Source organism: Chiloscyllium plagiosum, unplaced genomic scaffold (genome assembly GCF_037043375.1).
Source record: "Chiloscyllium plagiosum isolate Xiang-an unplaced genomic scaffold, Cpla_swu_hap1 HiC_scaffold_5, whole genome shotgun sequence".
NCBI lineage: Eukaryota > Metazoa > Chordata > Chondrichthyes > Orectolobiformes > Hemiscylliidae > Chiloscyllium > Chiloscyllium plagiosum.
This window is the reverse complement of record NW_028270143.1, coordinates 47,127,951-47,147,112: the sequence shown is the minus strand read 5'-3', so window position 1 is coordinate 47,147,112 and position 19,162 is coordinate 47,127,951. Positions and strand designations below refer to the sequence as shown.

Genomic DNA, 19,162 nt, shown 5'->3' with positions numbered 1-19,162 from the left:
CACATGGGCGATCGTTCTCTCTCCCTCCAGGGCCCGGAATAAAGATGAAAGAGTTTTGCTTCAACTGAGGGGGGAACGGGATGACACCAGGACTTGTTGATCTTCAGTCCCTCTTCTCCAGGTACTTTCACTCACTTGTAGGAGGCACAAAGCAACTGGTTCACAAATTGTAAAGTATTTTATTTATTGCTTAAAACCCACAGCTTACAGCAATTAGTGAGGGGAAATAAAAATACAATTCTTCAGGATAAGGTACTTTTACTGCAGAGAAAGACCACCTCCTGTTTCAGAGGTGTGAAGGATTCTGACCATATTGTTTGCATCCATAAACTGATCAGATGCCAAGAAGTTAATCACACAGTTATTGACAGGCAAGAAGTCTTTTGTCATTGACAACTGGTCACAACACCGCAGATGGAATGTGTCGCCAGCTCAATCTTTGTGCATACCCCCTGGTGCTAGCTCATCTGTAGTAATCTTCCCTTAGTTGCTTGAACAAGTAACAGTATGAACCCCTGTTAAAATGAGTGTTGGTATCTTGCTTTTAAAAGGTTTATCAATTCCCTCTACAATTCTTTTCCTATTTCAGTCTGCAATCAAAAATGCAAAAAAAGGAAGTAATTTTGGTGTTTGCACTTGCCTATTCTAATGAGCTTTTTCTTTTGTAGTGCATTCATGTTCACTTTGAACAATTTTAACAGGAACTGGATCTCTCTCAAAAGTGTTCCTCACAAAACCGAAAGGTTCTTTTCCTCCCAAAGTGACTTTAGTAGCTTTAGACTGTTTTCTGAAATATTGTAAAACACTACAAGTTGTGTTTTTGATATTCCACAAGTGAACATTTGATCTGTTTGAAGACAGTGCAGCAACCTTAGTGAATTATGGATGTGAAAAGTACAAACCTTCCCTGTTTATCCTCAGTGAAAACGATGAGTGCTTGTTATGGGGTGGACTTCAGGAATTGGAGTTTGTGTGATTTTGGATAAGCTGGAGATCATCACAAGGTCTGAATTTATAAAAATTCAGACCTTGGTGAATTTGATATTTTAAAACTTGCTTGTAATATTTGGGTACAGAGTGTTCCTCGTCTAACAATTTATATTATGTAAGATTCTTTGGAATGGTCAAAAGACATGTTTAGCTGCGAATTATTAATGTGTCACTAGCTCCATACAAAGATGGATTATATGTACGTTGGTATGTATGAACAAAGCTTCAGGATTTACCTTTCTCAGGGGATTTACTGTTTGGGAGATGAGTACAGTATGTATGGGCATTTGGATGATTTTCAAAATGTCAGCCAAGTGTTTGTGAATAAGCGGAGTGGGAAGCAGTGTCAATATTGAAAAGTGGTGGGATGGAGATAACAATGCAGGGTAGGTGGAATGGTGCGAAATGAGGATGATACTGAATGAGATAGGACAGTCTGAGTAGCATGAGGGCATGAGAGAGATGGTTTAGGAAGAGTGAAAAGGCAAGTGAAGAGATGTCACGAGATGGTGGGAAAGGCATGGAAAATTCTGTCATTGGAGGGATGGCGTAGGATAGGATGGGATGGGGTTCGCACAGGAGAGAATGCCTGACAATGGCTGGACGAATTAATTAATGAAATTGGTTAAGTTTGGCAATTAGATTGTGGAGTCATGATTGGTATGGAAATATTCTGGAATCAGGATGGGGAGATGGAAAGAAAATCTGATGGCACCAGAAGGATTGATAGTTAGATGGGAGTGGCATTGGATGTATGTTATTGGAGGGAACAAGTAGCATGGAAAGCATGGATATGGATGGGCCTGGTATGGAAAGATAATTTGGAATAAGGAATGAGTGAGCTAATGGATGATTGGATTGTAATTAAAGGAATAACATGGGATGGAGATGGTGTGAGCAATAGAAATAGTACAGAAGGGGTGACAAGGGAAGGTTAAGATGGTCTAAGATGAGTGGGAGGGATGTGAAGGTTGCATTAGCATTGGGGACTAGATAGAATAAGTGGCATGGGAAGAATGGATGAAATGAAGAAATTGATTAAATATGTTAGTTTGACAGCAGGGTCAGACCAGTAAAAAAAAATGAAATTGGAGTAGAAGGGAGAAGTGTGGAGGAGTATTTGAAACAATATTGACACCAGGTCTCTGGGGTTCAATACTTCAAGCAAGTTTTATTTGCACTGATCGGGAGACAACTTTATACTGTTTAAGTCAGTAGACTTCTCCAACAACATCGATTCAAGTAGTTTACATGCTATTCTAATTGTGTTATAATCATTGAATGCCTACACCAGGGCTGGTACTGTTATCTAGGGTTTTAATTTAGAATATCACAACAATGACACACGATCACCATCATCATGCAATTTAATTAAGAAATGGAGGAGGCTTTTGTTTCAACCAAATGGCTCTGGACAACATGCATTCACCCTTGTCACAGAAGATATTTTATATAAAGAAAATATTTTATATAAAGATCAGCTTGCAAACAGCTATACCTCATATTGATTGAATGTATGGTTTACAGTTGCAAAAATAACATCAGCATTGGGTGTCCAGAACAGACTTGCCAGATCATACACCAGTTATCCAATGGGATGACCTCAGGAGATGTGTTTATGATTTTGGTTACTGGAGCATTCTGTGACTCATGTCTCCAATAAAGTTACATTGTTGTCTTTGCTTTTGTAAGCTTAGCGTTTGAGAATCATTTTTTAACTTAATACATAATTGCTGTTTGGGCTCAAAAAACCCCATTTCAAGTTGGCTTGAATAGCATGGGTTGGGGATAACATGAGAAGAATTTGAAAAGATAGAATGGTACCTAATGAGTGGGAGCAGCGAAGGTATCAGAGGGATAGCATGGAATGGAGATGTCATTTAAGAGTTGGCATGATGTGGAAATTGTACTAGAGGAAGGGATAACATGGGAAGGATTAAATGGCTTGGGATAAGTGTGGAACTGGGAGAGGGCATGGGAAGGATGGAATATCATGGGAGGTGCGTAAGTTTATTGAATTGGTTAAGGTACACTAGTTTGATGGCAAATAGTTTGCTAGATTGTACTTTTCTGCTTTTATTATACTAATTATCACAGAAATTACAGTTGTGAAGGTCATTTGTAAAATAAGCATTTCTTCTCATTATTTCCATGATTTTGTCATCTCTTATCAGACTGTTTTTAACTAATTGAGGAAAAGGAATGAAGGCAGATCTGAGAATAGCATTGCGTTATCACTTTTTAAAATTTTTGCAATTTGTCACTTGTTTTGAGAATACATTTCAATCGATCAATTAATACACTTGGACAATTGATGCCAAATGACAGAGGGCAAGTTAAAAATGTATGAGATTTTGTTTAATCTGTAGACATTTAAATTCATATAGTAGCTTCGGTGATCATCTAGTGAAGAGGCAGGAAATTGAAGAATATGTACCGGACCATGTGCAGGCAGATGGGATTATTGGAGAATGGCATCATGCTTGTCACAGACCTGGTGTGCCACAGGTCCCGTTCCTCTGCTGTACTGTTCAATGTTTTATGTTTACCAGTGCAGAAAAGCAAATATCTAAAACAAGAGTTGACTCAATGAGATTTGTCAAGTTTCTGATAAGCCAGCCACATGCATGGGGGCCACATCAATCACTGCTTTTATTTTAATTGTAATTTAATTTAGTTTAATTGAAACCTAAACTGAGTCCACAACTGATGATGAGGGGTGACTCAAAACCAGCAAAAGAATTGGGTGAGACCAGTCACAACGTAACAGTAAATTCTCATTGAAATTTTTATAGATCCACTTCCTACCTGACCCCCGGCTAAATTGACAGGGTGATGGTTGGGCATTACAATGGCAGTAGGTCACACAATATAGTCTGTTTGTTAGATTTGGGGGTGGTGGCATCAGTGAAGCACAGGTCAGGAAGCTCACTTCTTGCAGCTTGGTGTTTGGGGAAATTAGCTGATGATGTGAGAGATATCATCACAGCCTGCAGGGAGGTTTGTTTCTTAAAAATATTCATTCATGGGATGTGGCCATTGATGGGTATGGCAGTTTCTATTGTATATTCCCAGTTGTATTTGAGAAGATGATGATGTGCAGCCTTTTGAATCAGTGTAATCCTTATGGTAAGTGGACCCACAGCGCGGTTAGCGACAATGGAGAAACAGCAACATAGTTCCAAGTTTGATATTAAATGGGTTGGGATGAAGCTGCACATGGTGATGTTCCAGCATAACTTCAACCTTTTGTCTTTTTTGGTGGTAGTGGTTATGGGTACCAGGTTATAATATTACAAAAGGTGATATATTATTCAGCAATCTCTGACCCACAAAATTTTGTGGATGTTTTTAATTCTGATTTTCCAGATTTGTACTAATCTGTTAAGTAAGATTGTAAACATAAGAATTAGGAGCAGGTTTGGGCTACTTGTTCCCCTGGGCTTTTATCACCATTCAGTAAAATCAGGGCTGAATTGATTTTTTTTTCCATGTTCCTGCTTAGCCCAAATAATCTTTCACACCCTTGGATCTAACCATCTCTGCTTTAAAAATACTTAGTTTTTCTTTCCATTGTCTTTTGTAGTAGAGAGTTTCAAAGACTCCTCTCCCTTTAAGAGAAAAAGTTCTCATCTCTGCCTTAAATGGGCAACCAGTTATTTGGAAACAGTGACTCCTCATTCTAGATTCTCCCACAAAGGAAACACCTTTTCCATGTGGACTCTGCCAAAATCCCTCAGGTTCTTGATATTTTCAATCAACTAATTTCTTATTTTTCCAAATTCTAGTATATTCAAACCTTTCCTTTTGAGATAAACTGCCCATTCCAGGTATTAGTGTAGTTGAGTATTGTAGTAAACCTAATACTAATACGCCCTTTGTTTTTCACACCAAGGTGTTTAACTTTATATTTATTCATGTTGTATTTCACCTGCCATGTAATTTTGCACTCACTCATTTTGTTTAAATGATACTGAAGTCTCCTTACATCCTTCTTATAACTTTAAATCCTGCCTTGTTTTGTGTTACCAAACTTGGAAACATTGCACTTGATTCTGACACCCAGGTCATTTATGTATATCATGAATAGCTGGGGCCCAAGCATGGATCCTTGGGTCCCCCACTGGTCTCTGGCTGCCATACAAAAAAAATCCAATTTATTCCCACTCTGTTTCCTGTCTATCAACCAATTTTCAATCCATGTCAATATATTACCCTGTAGCCCATGTGCTTAAACTTTGCTCTTAGGTATGACCTTATCAAAAGCCTTCTGAAAAACCAAATACACAGTCTTATCTATTTTACTAGCTGCATCCTCAAAAATTAAGCATGATTTATCTTTTATAAATCCAGGCTGCTTTTCTGCAATACTGTTAATGCTTTCCATATGTTCTGTTATCACATTACTTATAATAGACTCTAGCATTTTCTCCACTACTGATGTTAAGATAACTGGTCTGTAATTCTGTTTTTATTTCTCTCCCTATCTTTTTAAATAGCGGGGTTACATTTACCTCCCTCCAATCTGTAGGAATTATTCTAGAGTTTATAGAATTTAGAAAGATGGCCATCAACATATCCAATAATTCCCAGGTCACTTGTTTTAGTACTCTGGGATGTAGATTATCAGGCTGTGCTGATTTGTTAGCTTTTAACCCCATTGATTTGCATAACACAGTTTTCTTGTGCATACAATTTTCTTTCAGTTCTGCCCTCTCACTAGCCACTTGGTTCCCTAACATTTCTGGGAGGTTATTTGTGGCCTCTTGTGTGAAGACAGAACTAAAGTATGTGTTCAATTCCTCTGCCATTTCTTTTTCCCAATTGTAATTACCCTGGCTTCTGGCTGTAAAAGTACATTTGTCTTTAAGTATCACCTTCTCTCCACATATTTATAGAAACTTTTATAATCAGTTTCTATGTTCCCTGTAGTTTTACTCCTGTTGTCAATTCTCCCCCACCTTAATCAAGTATTTTGTTCCTGTATTGCTGAATGCTAAAATGTTCCCAATCCTCAAGCTTGTTGCTTTTTTTCCTGGCATTTATATATTTCCCTTCTTTGGATCTAATAGTATCCGTGATTTCTTTTGTGAGTCACAGTTCAGTCACCTTTCTCCTTTTTGTGCCTGATAGCAATGAATAATTGTTATAATTGGTACACCATGTGTTTTATATATTACCCACTTCCTATTCACCATTAACCCCTTTAGTGAGGTTTCCCAAACCATACTTGCCACTTTGAGCCTCATATCCTTATATTCCCTTATTTAGATTCAAAACCCCACTTTCAGATTAGAATGCTTTGCACTCCATCTTCATGAAAAATTCAACCATACTATGGTTGTACTTTCCATGGGGACCCTGAACAATAATGTTATTAATTAATCCTTTTTCATTGCACAGTATCTAGTTTAGAATAGCCTGTTCTCAGCTTGGTTCCTCCAGATATTGGTCAAACCCCGCCCCAATCTTCCACAACAGCCCCCCACCCTCCACCTAATCTCTACCACTGTTTTGGAGTCTAAAGGCAACCCCCAACAGTGCTCAATAAAAACTGTTCTGCAAGAGGGTCACCTGACCTGAAACGTTAACTTTGGTTTCTCTTCACAGAAGCTGCTAGACCTACTCCAGCAACTTCTGTTTTATCCCCAATAATGCTTTCTGCCTTTCGGTGTCTCTTATAGTTTCTACATGATTTTTTTTGAATTAATATCCTTCTTCATTATTTCATTAATTTTACTCATTTATGAACAATGCAACCCCACCTCCTTTCCCTCTTTGTCTGTACTTAGTGAATCATTAATGCCCCTCAATATTTGGCTCCCATTTTGTCACACTTTTTCATGCAGAGGGTGGTGCATGTATGGAATGAGCTGCCAGAGGAAGTGGTGGAACATGGTACAATTCTAGCATTTAAAAGGCATCTGGATGGGTATATGAATAGGAAAGGTTTAGAAGCATATGGCCCAAGTGCTGGCAGATGGGACTAGATTAATTTAGGATATCTGGATGACATGGACAAGTTGGACCAAATGGTCTGTTTCCTTTGGTGTACATCTCTATGACTGTCTCCTCAACTGTATCTGTGTTATGTACGCTTACAACTATTTGTGCTGTGATTTAATCTCCCTCATTGTGAATACTCCATGCATTAAGACACAAAACTTTCAGACTTGTCTTTTTAACCTTGTCAGTCATCTTAGCTATACTTTGCACTTTGGCTCCATTTCTTTATCTTCCCTTTTTTATTGCCTTCCATTTTTGTTTATTACCTTTATGTCTTTTGTTTCCATCTTTGTTTCTCCCTCCTCCGACGCCCTGCTCAGGTACACATTCCCCTGCCATTCTATTCAAATGCTCCCGAACAGCACCAGCAAACCAAAGATGTTGGCCTCGACCTGCCCAGATGCAACCCATCCTGCTTCTACTGGTCTCACCTTCCCTCGAATCAGCTCCAGTGTACCAGGAATTTGAATTCCTCCCTCCTACACGTTTTTCCAGCCTTGTCTTCACCTAGTATATCCTGTTATTTTTATTCTCGCTTAGCACGTGGCACCGGAAATCATTTTGAGATTACTACCTTTTGAGGCTCTACTTTCGAATTTGCATCCGAACTCCCTGTATTCCGTTCGTAGGTTTCAAAATGTCATAGGTACCAGTATGTAACACAATCACTGGCTGTGCATTCTTCTTGTTCAGAATGGAGCCCTGAAGCTGTTGTGAGGCATCATTAACCATGGCACCGGGAAGACAGTATACCATCCTGGAGTCTTATTTTAAGTTACTGAATTGCATGTCTGTTTCCCTTACCACTAGATTGTCAATCGTGATAGCCTTGTTATTCTTATTCCTCCCCTGTCATACAATGCAGCCACACATGGTACCATGAACTTGATTGCTGCTATCCTACAAGACGATAAGGAGGAGGAGGAGAAGTAGTCCATTCAGCCAGTTGAATCTGCTGTACCATTTAATGAGATCATGGCTAATTGATAATCCTCAACTCTGCTTTCCTGCTTTTTCCCTACTACTCTTGATTTTCTTGCTGATTAAAAATCTTTCTTTCCCCGAGAAGTCGTCTTCTCCCCGACTCAATCATACCCAAGATGCTATATCTGTGAGGGGACTTGTGCGCTGTCTGCCTTCTCTACATTGCCTGGTGGTCACCAATCCCCTTTTTGCCTATTAAGTCTTTACCTGCAATGCGACCATCTCAATCTGAATGTACGTTCTGCTGCTTCAGTTTCGAAATGCAGATAGGCAGTAGCTGCAACTGGATGCAGTTCTTGCACATGTGGTCGCAATGTGCAGGAGGGACATACCATGTGTATGAGCTCTGCTGCCATGACTTCCCTTTAGATTAAGTTTATTAGTTTAAAACTAATTATGCTAGGTGTTTTATTTCACTCTAAGCACTCCTGCTACAATGTAAAGTCCTTAAGTTTTAACTTTGCTTTTCCTTATTTTATTTTCATTATATGAGATAGCTGGAACTTTTGTATACAGCTTAGGCCACTACCTCACAGGAAAGTTTCTGTTTGCCCTATCAATGCTCCCATAATTTTATACATCTCAATCATTTCTCTCTTTAGTTTCCTCTGCTTTGATGAAACCAATTCCAGTATATTCGATTTCCCTCTTTATGACTAAAACGCCAGCCAGACCATTCAAAAAATTAAAACGGAAAGTGACAACTTTTCCTTGTGATTTGTAGGTTGATTAATATTATGCAGCTTCTCAGCTATAGTTCTTAAATTGTCTTCCTTTACACTTTTGGCTCATGAGTTTAAACTCTTTGAGGTATTTTGGCTTTTTTTGATTTCTTATGTTGTAGGTCCTATATATACTAATAGAATTTAAGAATGCATGTATTTTAAGTATTTTAAAAGTATTGGAAGTTGGCTTTTCTTTGTTTGTTCAATTATACCATATGAGCAAACAAGTCTATTTCATTGTTGTGGTTCTGTTTGCCGAGCTGGGAATTTGTGTTGCAGACGTTTCGTCCCCTGTCTAGGTGACATCCTCAGTGCTTGGGAGCCTCCTGTGAAGCGCTTCTGTGATGTTTCCTCAGGCATTTATAGTGGTTTGTCTCTGCCATTTCTGGTTGTCAGTTCCAGCTGTCCGCTGCAATGACCGGTATATTGGGTCCAGGTCGATGTGTTTGTTGATAGAATCTGTGGATGAGTGCCATGCCTCTAGGAATTCCCTGGCTGTTCTCTGTTTGGCTTGTCCTATAATAGTAGTGTTGTCCCAGTCGAACTCATGTTGCTTGTCATCTGCGTGTGTGGCTACTAAGGATAGCTGGTCGTGTCGTTTCGTGGCTAGTTGGTGTTCATGGATACGGATTGTTAGCTGTCTTCCTGTTTGTCCTATGTAGTGTTTTGTGAGTTGGTGGCTTTGAAGTAGATGCCTGTGTTGAGTTGGTCGCCAGAGATGGAGCTGGTGAAGACCAGGAAGGGGAGGGAAGTGTCAGAGATGGTCCAGGTGAACTTGTGGTCAGGGTGGAAGGTATTCATGAAGTTGATCAACTGTTCAAACCCCTCATGGGAGCATGAGGTGACGCCAATACAGTCATCAATGTAGCGGAAGAAAAGGTAGGGGATGGTGCTAGTTCCATGCTGTGGGTTCCATGGCTACCCCTTTGGTCTGAAGGAAGTGGGAGGATTCAGAGAAGAAGTTGTTGAGGGTGAGGACCTGTTCCGCCAATCAAATGAGTGTGTTTGTGGAGGGTAACTGTTAAGGGCAGTAGGAGTAGAAGGAATGTAAAGCTTACAGGCCTTCACCATGGCAGATGGACTTGTATGGGGTCTGGATGCCCATTGTGAAGATAAGGCGTTGGGCCTGGGGAAGTATAGGTCATGGAGGAAATGGAGGGCGTGGATGGTGGATGATTTCTAAGCAATATTTTCATATCCCCATTATGTGAACTGTTCATTTAAAAAAAAAGTGAACTAAACAGAAGATACAGGTTCCATGTCTTTTGATAAAATTGTTTGCTTCAATTCTGATTTTTTTCCTATTCGTGATTCGTGCTGTGGTCAAGTGGATTACAATGGACATTTTAAAGCCATTGCTTCTATTACTTGTAGAAACCATTTTCATCCATGAAAAACTCAGGGTGAAAATTAGATGATGGGATTTGAAGCTCAGTAGTCTATATTATATTGCTATTCTGACAATTATGAAAAGCACTATTCAAATACATGTTTCTTCTATAGTTGCTGAATTGGGTTTTCACTTTCGCTAGGATGAATGTTAGAATAGGAAAAAGATGGTGGAAGTGAGGGATTTAGGATGGTGAGGAGAGTGGAGCAGGGTAACAAAAATAAGAGAAAAAATAATAATAGAGTACAGTGAATGATTACTTGTTCAAAATCTCACTTCCTAACTATGGCATGGAGTGAGGACGTGAAGTGGAGGAAGCTGTATTGTCTCACAGCTAGTTCTTTCTGGCGGCCGATGGGGAATAGGTTATCTCTGGGGATTAAGAGGATAATCTTAAAATTAAAACTAAGCAGTTCAGGGTAATGTTAGGAACATTAGCTGTATATGTATTGAGTGTGGCATTTTTTGGCATTACAAAACTGGAGGGGGTACATCATATGCATGTACAAATGTAGTCAGTGATATCAAAGACAGCAACATTGGCTGCATCTGTTGACACTCAGAACATATTTAAGCAAAAACCAATAAAAAGCTAGCAAGTAGATAAAATGAAAAGATTGAAGAAATCTTTTTAATATTTGTTTAATCATTTTTATTGTGCATTGTACATTTTCATAAGAATGAAAAAAGCAGAGATGAGCGTGTGCAGTCGTCAATTATCAGTGGATTGTTGGTGTTGGCAAACAGTTTGAACTAGATACAGAGCAATGATTAAACATAGTGTTACAGATTGCCCATGTTGGCACAATTGAATTGAAAGAAAATCAAATTATGAGATACACACATTTTACTCGCAGTATCTCAGTAATATCCAGAGTACAGTGATGAGTGGGATGGAAAAGGAGTTGAGTTTACCTCACCAGAGCTATTGGCATGGTTGAAATTTTATAGCTGAAGCATCTGGGAACTGTCAGGATAGCTGAATTAATGATCTAATTCATATCATATAATTAAGAATGTAAGATATCCCAAAAAAGAAAATCCAAAAATGGAACATAGAAAACAAGTAAATCTAAATTTCTCTCTGAAAGATTTTGGACATTTTCTGAGGGCATGAATGGATTTGGCATTTCATATCTCCAAGCTGTTACATGATATAACCTGAATTTAAATGAACAATGTACAGATGGAAATTGAAGATGCTCATATAATGAACATGTAGTGCAAGGGCAGCATCAAGATTCAAATGCACTTTATTGGAATTGTTGTTGGTTGCAGTCTTGAGCAGGAGGGACTTGCCTTTGAAAGTGATGTGTAATCTGGTTGTTAGAACGGAGTCATCTCTAAGTACAGACTTACTCAGAAAATGGACAGCAAGATTCTCCAAAGCATTATGACTCAATGAAATAAAGCATTGTCATATTTTCCCTTCAATAAAGTAGTTACAGTGTGGGAGATCACTACTTCTGCCATCAACTTTGTATCCTACCTTTTAAAGTTGCCACTTCATTCTGGATTAAAATCAGTTTTGATCTGTAAGCTCACGATTATAAAGAACCGAATGTATCTACCAAATCATTTGATCCAGCAGTCGGCAAAAGAAGTGACTTCATGTTCTAGGATGAAAATTCCTCATCTGATCACTTATACTGCCTTATTCAATTACTTTTAAATCATATTTTATTTCATGCATATGAATAATATATTTAGATATTGATGTTGATATCACTTTTGTACAGAACTGTATTTTCTTGTTATTTATGAATTTGTTTCGATAGGACTTCAAGTTTTAAATTGAGCCATTGAGTCACAGAAAGTTTGTTTCTACAGGTTTTCCACACATACTCTAACGAAGACTATGATAGGAGAAATGATGACGTGGATCCAGTTGCTGCATCTGCTGAATATGAACTGGAAAAACGAGTAGAGAGGCTTGATCTTTTTCCTGTTGAACTTGAAAAAGGTAGGAGTAAGAACCTAGGTTTGTTCTCAAATTTTTGATCTCTGCTCAACTCTGAAAAGATTATGAATAGATGCTAAATAGGCAATGTTAAGAAGAGATAATTGAAAATTGGTGCAAGAGCTTAGTTTTGTGGACAGTCTGAAAGGAGGAGGAGATGACTGTTGCAAAATAGTATCTAACCATCAGTTATGGTGGGTCATGCCACACAGTCATTCTGTGCTAGAAGTGAGCCACCCATTTAATTGGTAAACATTTAAGTGTAGTCATATAGACTCTCGTCTTAATCTTTAATTTTTTTTCATGGGAGGTATGCATTTGTTGAACATCTCTAATTTCCCTTAAGCAGATGTTGAAGTGCCTTCTTGAATTGTAATAGTCACTTTGGTGTTTGTACATGCAGAATTCTATTGGGGTCTGAGTTGAGGAATCTTGATCTAGTCATAATAGAGACATGGTGAAAATATAGTTTCATTTCAGGTTGATGTATGCCTTGAAGTGGAACTTGTGTCTGATGGTCTACCATGGATTCATTGTCCATGTCCTTCCAGGTGGTAGATATCACAGGTTTGCAAGCTACTGTTGAATGAACTGGTGAGTTACTGCCCTACCACTGTGTGCTGAAGGTGAAGGAAGTGAATAGTTTGTCTGGTGCACGGGATGCTGATCAAGAGAGCTGCTTTGTCTTAGCTGATGTTGAGATGCTTGTGCATTGTTGGAGCTGTACTCATCCAGGCAAGTGAAAAGTATTCCATCAACACTGACTTGTGCTTTGTAGGGATCATGCCTAGGCTTTGGGAGTCAAGACATAATAAAAGACTGCAGAATTCCCAGTCTCTGACCTGCTTCTGTAGTCATAGTGGTTTCATACTGCCCTGAGCATAGGAATTTAAATTTACTTTGCAGGTGTGTTAATTGGAGAGTTATTGCTGATAGCTTCTGCTTCATGGCTGATTTTGAATAGATTGTGAGGTCCAGTATTAAATGTCCCACTTGTTCCAATGCAAGGATAATTTTCATTGCCCAGTTTGTCTCAGCAGACTGACACTGTTCAGTTTCACCTGATGTCTTTTCTCATTGAGAGATGCAGTAAACTCGATGGGCAAAATGGTGTGCTTCTGCTCCAAGTCTTGCGGTTTTATGGAGTTGGGCCCTGAAATGCAGCGAAACTCTAGTTCTCTATCGTCTCTTTGCAAAGTATTAGCTATTGACCTTCAGATGATGCAAATTGCAGAACAACTTTATGTATTCAGTTCTGAAAAGGCATAGTATATTTATTAAAGGTTTTCCATGCAATTATTGAGGATTGTGAAATTCATTCTTGATACTGACATTAAAAATTCAAGGTTTATCATTTTTATGTAACAAAATTGTATGGATTTTAGGATTCTGTAAAAACAAAAACTGGAAAATGCAGGACATAAAGCAGCAACTGTAGAACTCCGACGTGGTTGGGTCTGAGGCAGTGGGCAGAGGAATATCTGACCAGCAGCAAAGATGGTGCCTGACGATCGTCGACTTTGTTCTTTGGGTCAGATGTAGACAGCTGCGAAATAATTGCGGAGGGATGGCAGTGCAAGCGTCGTTGATGAGCTGGCTCGGGACAGATGGACCTTCCTCAACCAATGTCTTTTCTTAAATTGTTCAAATCAGTGCCATTTAGTTGCAACACATGAAAGCTTTTCACTATTTTATTGGATTTTTACTGTAAAATACACGCAAAAATAAAATCAAAATCAGAAGGAGAAACCTGAATTTTTCTGGCTTAGAGGTGGGGGCATTATTGAAAAGGTATGAAATTTCATTGGAACAGCTCACCAACATTGTTCTATCATTCAATTACTTCCCAAGATGGGCACATAGGTTTTAATGGGAACCTGCATGGCAGCAGTTGGAAGCCACCGAAAGCTAAAAATAAATCATTTATCTGCAATTATTACATACCATAAGATTTTGCCTGGAGAGTATCAGCCCTCTGCTGTGTCAAGGGAAGAGCTTGGATCACGGTCGGTTTTACTGCAGGAAGTCTGAACTGTGACGGAGTTGTGGGTTTATTTTCCAGCAACAGAGGAGATTTATCTCCAGGGAGCAGTTCTGCTCTAGTAGCCATTTCAAAGACTGGTGTTTCCAGTAAATCTTCCCTTGCTTCAGTGGCAGCAGCTTCCTTCCAACTGAAGGCTCCACTGTCAGTGGAGTTTCTGCTGATAGCCAAGTATTGTCCACAATTTTAAGTTAGGCAATGGCCATCTCCATGGGTCGTGCTGAATGGATCTCTTGACACTGGAACCTAGCCATGATCTATCATTTTCCACAGGAGGATTCTTATTTGTCAGCATTGGGGAAAGTTTGAGTCCATTGTCCAGCCACTTGCTCTTCCTGACTTAATGAGCCAATGTCATGATCAAGACACGAATAGCAAAATTCAGTGCAATGTTTCAGGTCCCTGGACTTCCACCAAAATTTCAGGTTGCTCACTATATAATAAACTTTCAGCAAGTACGGAGAAGGGAATATGGATTAGAGAGGAAATATTTAAAGAGAAGATCTACTGTAGGTTAGAATGTAATTTTTAAAATTCATCCATGGGGTGTGAGCATTGCTGATTGGGCCAGTATATGTTGTCCACCTCAGTGCATTTCTTGTTAGTAGACATATAATGCTGTTGGGGAGGGAGATGAAGGATGGCAATTTGTTTCCAAGTCAGGATGTTGAGTGACTTGGAGGTGAACTTGCAAATGGTCATATTCTACTATTCTGTTGGACTTCATGCATCACTTTAGTCTTTCAATAAAATAGATTAGGTACTTTGTAGAGTGGTAGGCAAAAGTTTGTGACAAGCCTTCTCACATTGTTGGTGGGATGTGCCAATTAAAGACCAGAAAATATGTTTTTTATTTTCATGCATTTTCTGGTGCAGTGATAGGAAAAAATAGTATTGAGTGAAGCACAACAAATTTAAATGCTGATGGGTGCATGATCTGAATAAAATTAAAGGAGCATAAAGAGAGATTATTTTCTTAACCAATTTTTCAGCTATTTCTCTCCAAGAAATAATGATTCAAAGAACGAAGAAAATTTACAGCCCAGGAACTGGCCTTTTGGCCCTCTAAGCCTGAGCTGATCCAAATGTACTGTCTAAACCTGTCGGTCAATTCCTAAGCATCTGTATCCCTCTGCTCCCCACCTACTCATGCATCTGTCCAGATGCATCTTAAATGAAGCTACCGTGCCTGTCCCTACCATCTCTGCTGGCAACGCGTTCCAAACGCCCACCACCCTCTGTGTGAAGTACCTTAAACTTTCCACCTCTCACCTTGAAAGCGTGACCTCTCGTTATTGAATCCTTCACCCTGGGAAAAAGCTTGTCTCTATCCGCCCTGTCAATACCCTTTATGATTTTGTAAACTTCAATCAGGTCCCCCCTCAATCTCCTTTTTTCTAATGAAAATAAACCGAACCTACTCAACCTTTCTTCATAGCTAGCACCTTCCATATCAGGCAACATCCGCGTAAATCTTCTCTGCACCCTTTCCAAAGTGCCCACATCCTTTTGGTAATTTGGCGACCAGAACTGTACACAGTATTCTAAATGCAGCCGAACCAATGTCTTGAACAATTTTAACATGACTTGCCAGCTCTTATACTGAATACCCCGTCCGATGATTATATGCCTTCTTGACCACTCTATCCACCTGTGCAGCAACCTTCAGGGTATAATGGATCTGCACTCCCAGATCTCTCTGCCCATCAACTTTTCCCAAGGCTATTCATTGTATAATTCACTCTAGAATTAGTCTTGCCTAAATGCATCACCTCACATTTGTCTGGATTGAAAACCATCTGCCACTTTTCCGCACAACTCTCCAGTCTATCGATATCCTCCTATATTCTCTGACAGTCTATTATGCTTTCTGCTACTCCACCAATCTTCGTGTCATCTGCAAACTTGCTGATCATACCAACAGTGCCCTCTTCCAGATCATTTATGTATATTACAAACAACAGTGGCCCCGCAACTGATCCCTGTGGAGCACCACTGGTCACCTTTCTCCATTTCGAGAAACCTCCTTCAACTACTACTCTCTGTCTCCTGTTGCTCAACCAGTTCTTTATCCACCTAGATAGAAGCACACCATGTGACTTCACTTTCTCCATTAGTCTACCATTCAGTTGGAGCACATTTAACAAGTCTTCAACAAAGTGTTATGGACCAGACCAAAACCCTCAAAATATATTAAGAAGATAGCCTAAACCTTGTTTATTCATGTTTGTCTTATTTTAAAGTTAAGTATGAGTGTGGCGTTCCAGATGCAATTCAACTGGTCAAACTACCAGATTTGAAGCAAAACACACTTTATTAATACATGACAGTTAAAATACAAAAAAGAAAAAATAAAGAATTGGCTTAGTTAGAATTCTATTCAAAAACTTAACAAAGTGATAGATTACTTTACTACTGAACAGTCTATGACTTACACAGCCTTGGCAAAAGGCAAGTTCAGAAAAACATGTTTTCACATACAACACTAGTCCAGGAGGAAAACATCAAGAGAAGACTGAGAGAGTGTGGCATAAAGAGATCTACTGCAGCTTCCAAACCCTATTGAGACTCTAGCAACAACTGCTACTGAAAAACTAAAAAAACCTAGAAGTCTTAGTTCTATGAGAGTTCAACTGGTCAAACTACCAGATTTGAAGCAAAACACACTTTATTAATACATGACAGTTAAAATACAAAAAAGAAAAAATAAAGAACCACATCGATTCAAGCTGCTTCTATTGTTCCAATTTAAAAAAAACAAGGCCCCACAAACTGTTTACCTAGCATCTCTGCATAGACTGCTCATCACCTCTGCCTTAAAAACCTCTCTTCAAAAAAAAATCAGGACAAAATGCACCTCTTTAAGCCATAGTATTGTCACAAAAGTTTTATTTAAATATATCGTATTTTACAAGGGAAAGTGCTTTCAGATCACTTCTGATATGCCATCTAGACAATGGGAACTGCGCCAAATAAGTGATTGAGGTAAAAGAGTTAGATTTTAAAGAGGATCTTATGAGAGGAAAGATTTAAAGAGGAAGTTCTTGATGTAGGGCCTAATTGTCTGAAACCCAACGGCCAATTGCGCAGCAAGAGGGGAATGCACAGTGTTGAGAGATGATAAAGCCTGGATAGATGAAGGGTGGATGTTAGAGAGCATTAACAGTTTTAAACATGAGGAAAGCCTTTATTTGGAACTGTTGGGAAATGGAGTATGAATGATTGGCATTTGGGTAAGATAGGATAATGGCAAAGGAGACTTGGTAAAGTCCAAGTTATTAGAGAATGGAGACCAAGTAAGAGAGCTCTGTAATAGTTGAGTGGAGAAGAACAAAGTTTAGATATACATTTCACTTGTGGATAGCTTATGCTGAATGGATTGGGCAGTGTTGCAGAGATGGAGAGGATATAGGATTGTAAAATAACTTCAAGATCGAGTAGGATACCAATGTTACAAACTGGCTGGATAAGTCTGAAACAATGGTTGAGTGAATTAGATTCAATTGTAAGGTTTTGGACTGAATTACATGTCGGTTTATATATGGAAGTTGTTGCCATAATTTCACATGGTATTGTCAAGGTGACAACATGTCCATAACAGTGAGGCAATAATAATTCTTTGCTGGACTCCAGAGAAAACAATCCATGAAGAGGAGCCATTGCTGCAGGCATTTTGGTTACAATCTGGTAGAGTAAAACTGAGCTAAACAAAACAAAAGTGAAATAAAAATGGAAAGTCCTGGAGAAACAAGTTCAGCAGATCTGATAACGTGTGGAGAGAGAAACAGAGTAAAAATTTCTAATCCAATGATTCTTATTTGGAACTGTTCTCAGAAGAGTCATTGAACTTGAAATACTACCAGACAAAATGAGTTTCTCCAGTGCCTTCTATTTTTGTTTCAGATCTGCAACTGAAGTAGCATCTACAGTATTTCTTTTAACAGAGGAAAGGTGTTTAACCTGTCTGTAGACTGACCAAGAAGTGATAATGTGGTCATAGTTAGAGATTATGTAATTTATGACTGGAAAAGCTGGAGGATTGATTTATTCCTTATTTCCCCAGTTGAGGGATTTTGAGGCTAATTTTAGCATCCCTGTACCAATCTTGCTGATATCAAGTGGGTCAGCACACTTGGATTAAAATTGACTTATTTTTGCTTTGTGTGCATCAGCAACCAATTTGTAAGATATTACCATTTTAAAAGCTGGTGGTGATATATAAAGGACTTACATTTTATTAAAATACTATGTAGGAGAGAAGATCAACCATCGCTAACGTTTATTCAAACAATTTTATGCTGAAACTTGTAGAATTATTAAGATATTCCTGCTCTCCCAGTCATTAGCTGGCAGTTGTTTATTCACTTCGTACATGTAATGTAATAGTTGGTTGAGCAAAGGGAAGAGCTCCAATGCACCCAACAGAGCTTCAATGAATATAGTTACTCACCAATAAATTATAAAGTTATCTTGCAGGGATGTTTGTAGTTCACGTGTCAATCTTTTTAGTTTAGAGGCAATGCAGGAAATGATGTCCTACAAACTACTGAGTTCTAATAAGTTAAAAACTTTTTAATTATAAGCCATCTTTTAAAATTGGATTGAAGATTAAGATTGTCTGAACTGCATTCTACATTGTATAATGTTGTGGTACATTGGATGATAGAGATAGCTGGCAGTAATTTTATGATGATGTACATCATGTTAACAGTAAGAAATCTCAAGCTTGTATAAGATACAGTTAATATAGATGATTACTGAATAATCTACTTAACTGTTCTGATTTTCCAGTTGTTTTTAGGTTTGTCAAAGGATTTTGCAATATCTAAAATCTTTAATCACAATCCTAATAGCTGGGATATTAGAATGGTTTTATTTTGTACAATAGCCAACTCTCAACCTGTACTTTATAAATTAGATTCCCTACAACGTGGAAACAGGCCCTTCGGCCCAACAAGTCCACACCGACCCTCCAAAGAGTAGCCCACCCAGACCCATTTCCCTCTGACTAATGCAGCTAACACTATGGGCAATTTAGCATGACCAATTCACCTGACTTGCACATC

The 19,162-nt window shown here is 38.7% G+C and overlaps 1 protein-coding gene across 14 annotated transcripts in view; it reads left to right on the top strand.

The window, feature by feature from the left end:
* Positions 1–19,162, top strand: part of ppp1r9a (protein phosphatase 1, regulatory subunit 9A) — a 360,829-nt gene that overhangs the window by 100,894 nt on the left and 240,773 nt on the right. For all 14 annotated transcript variants that reach the window (XR_015757182.1, XR_006311674.2, XM_043689929.2 and 11 more), the window contains exon 2: positions 11,926–12,058. Coding sequence is in view for 12 of the 14 variants with exons in the window: in XM_043689929.2 (XP_043545864.2) it covers positions 11,926–12,058 (133 nt within the window). In the remaining 2 variants the exon portion in view is untranslated. The remainder of the gene's footprint in view (positions 1–11,925; positions 12,059–19,162) is intronic.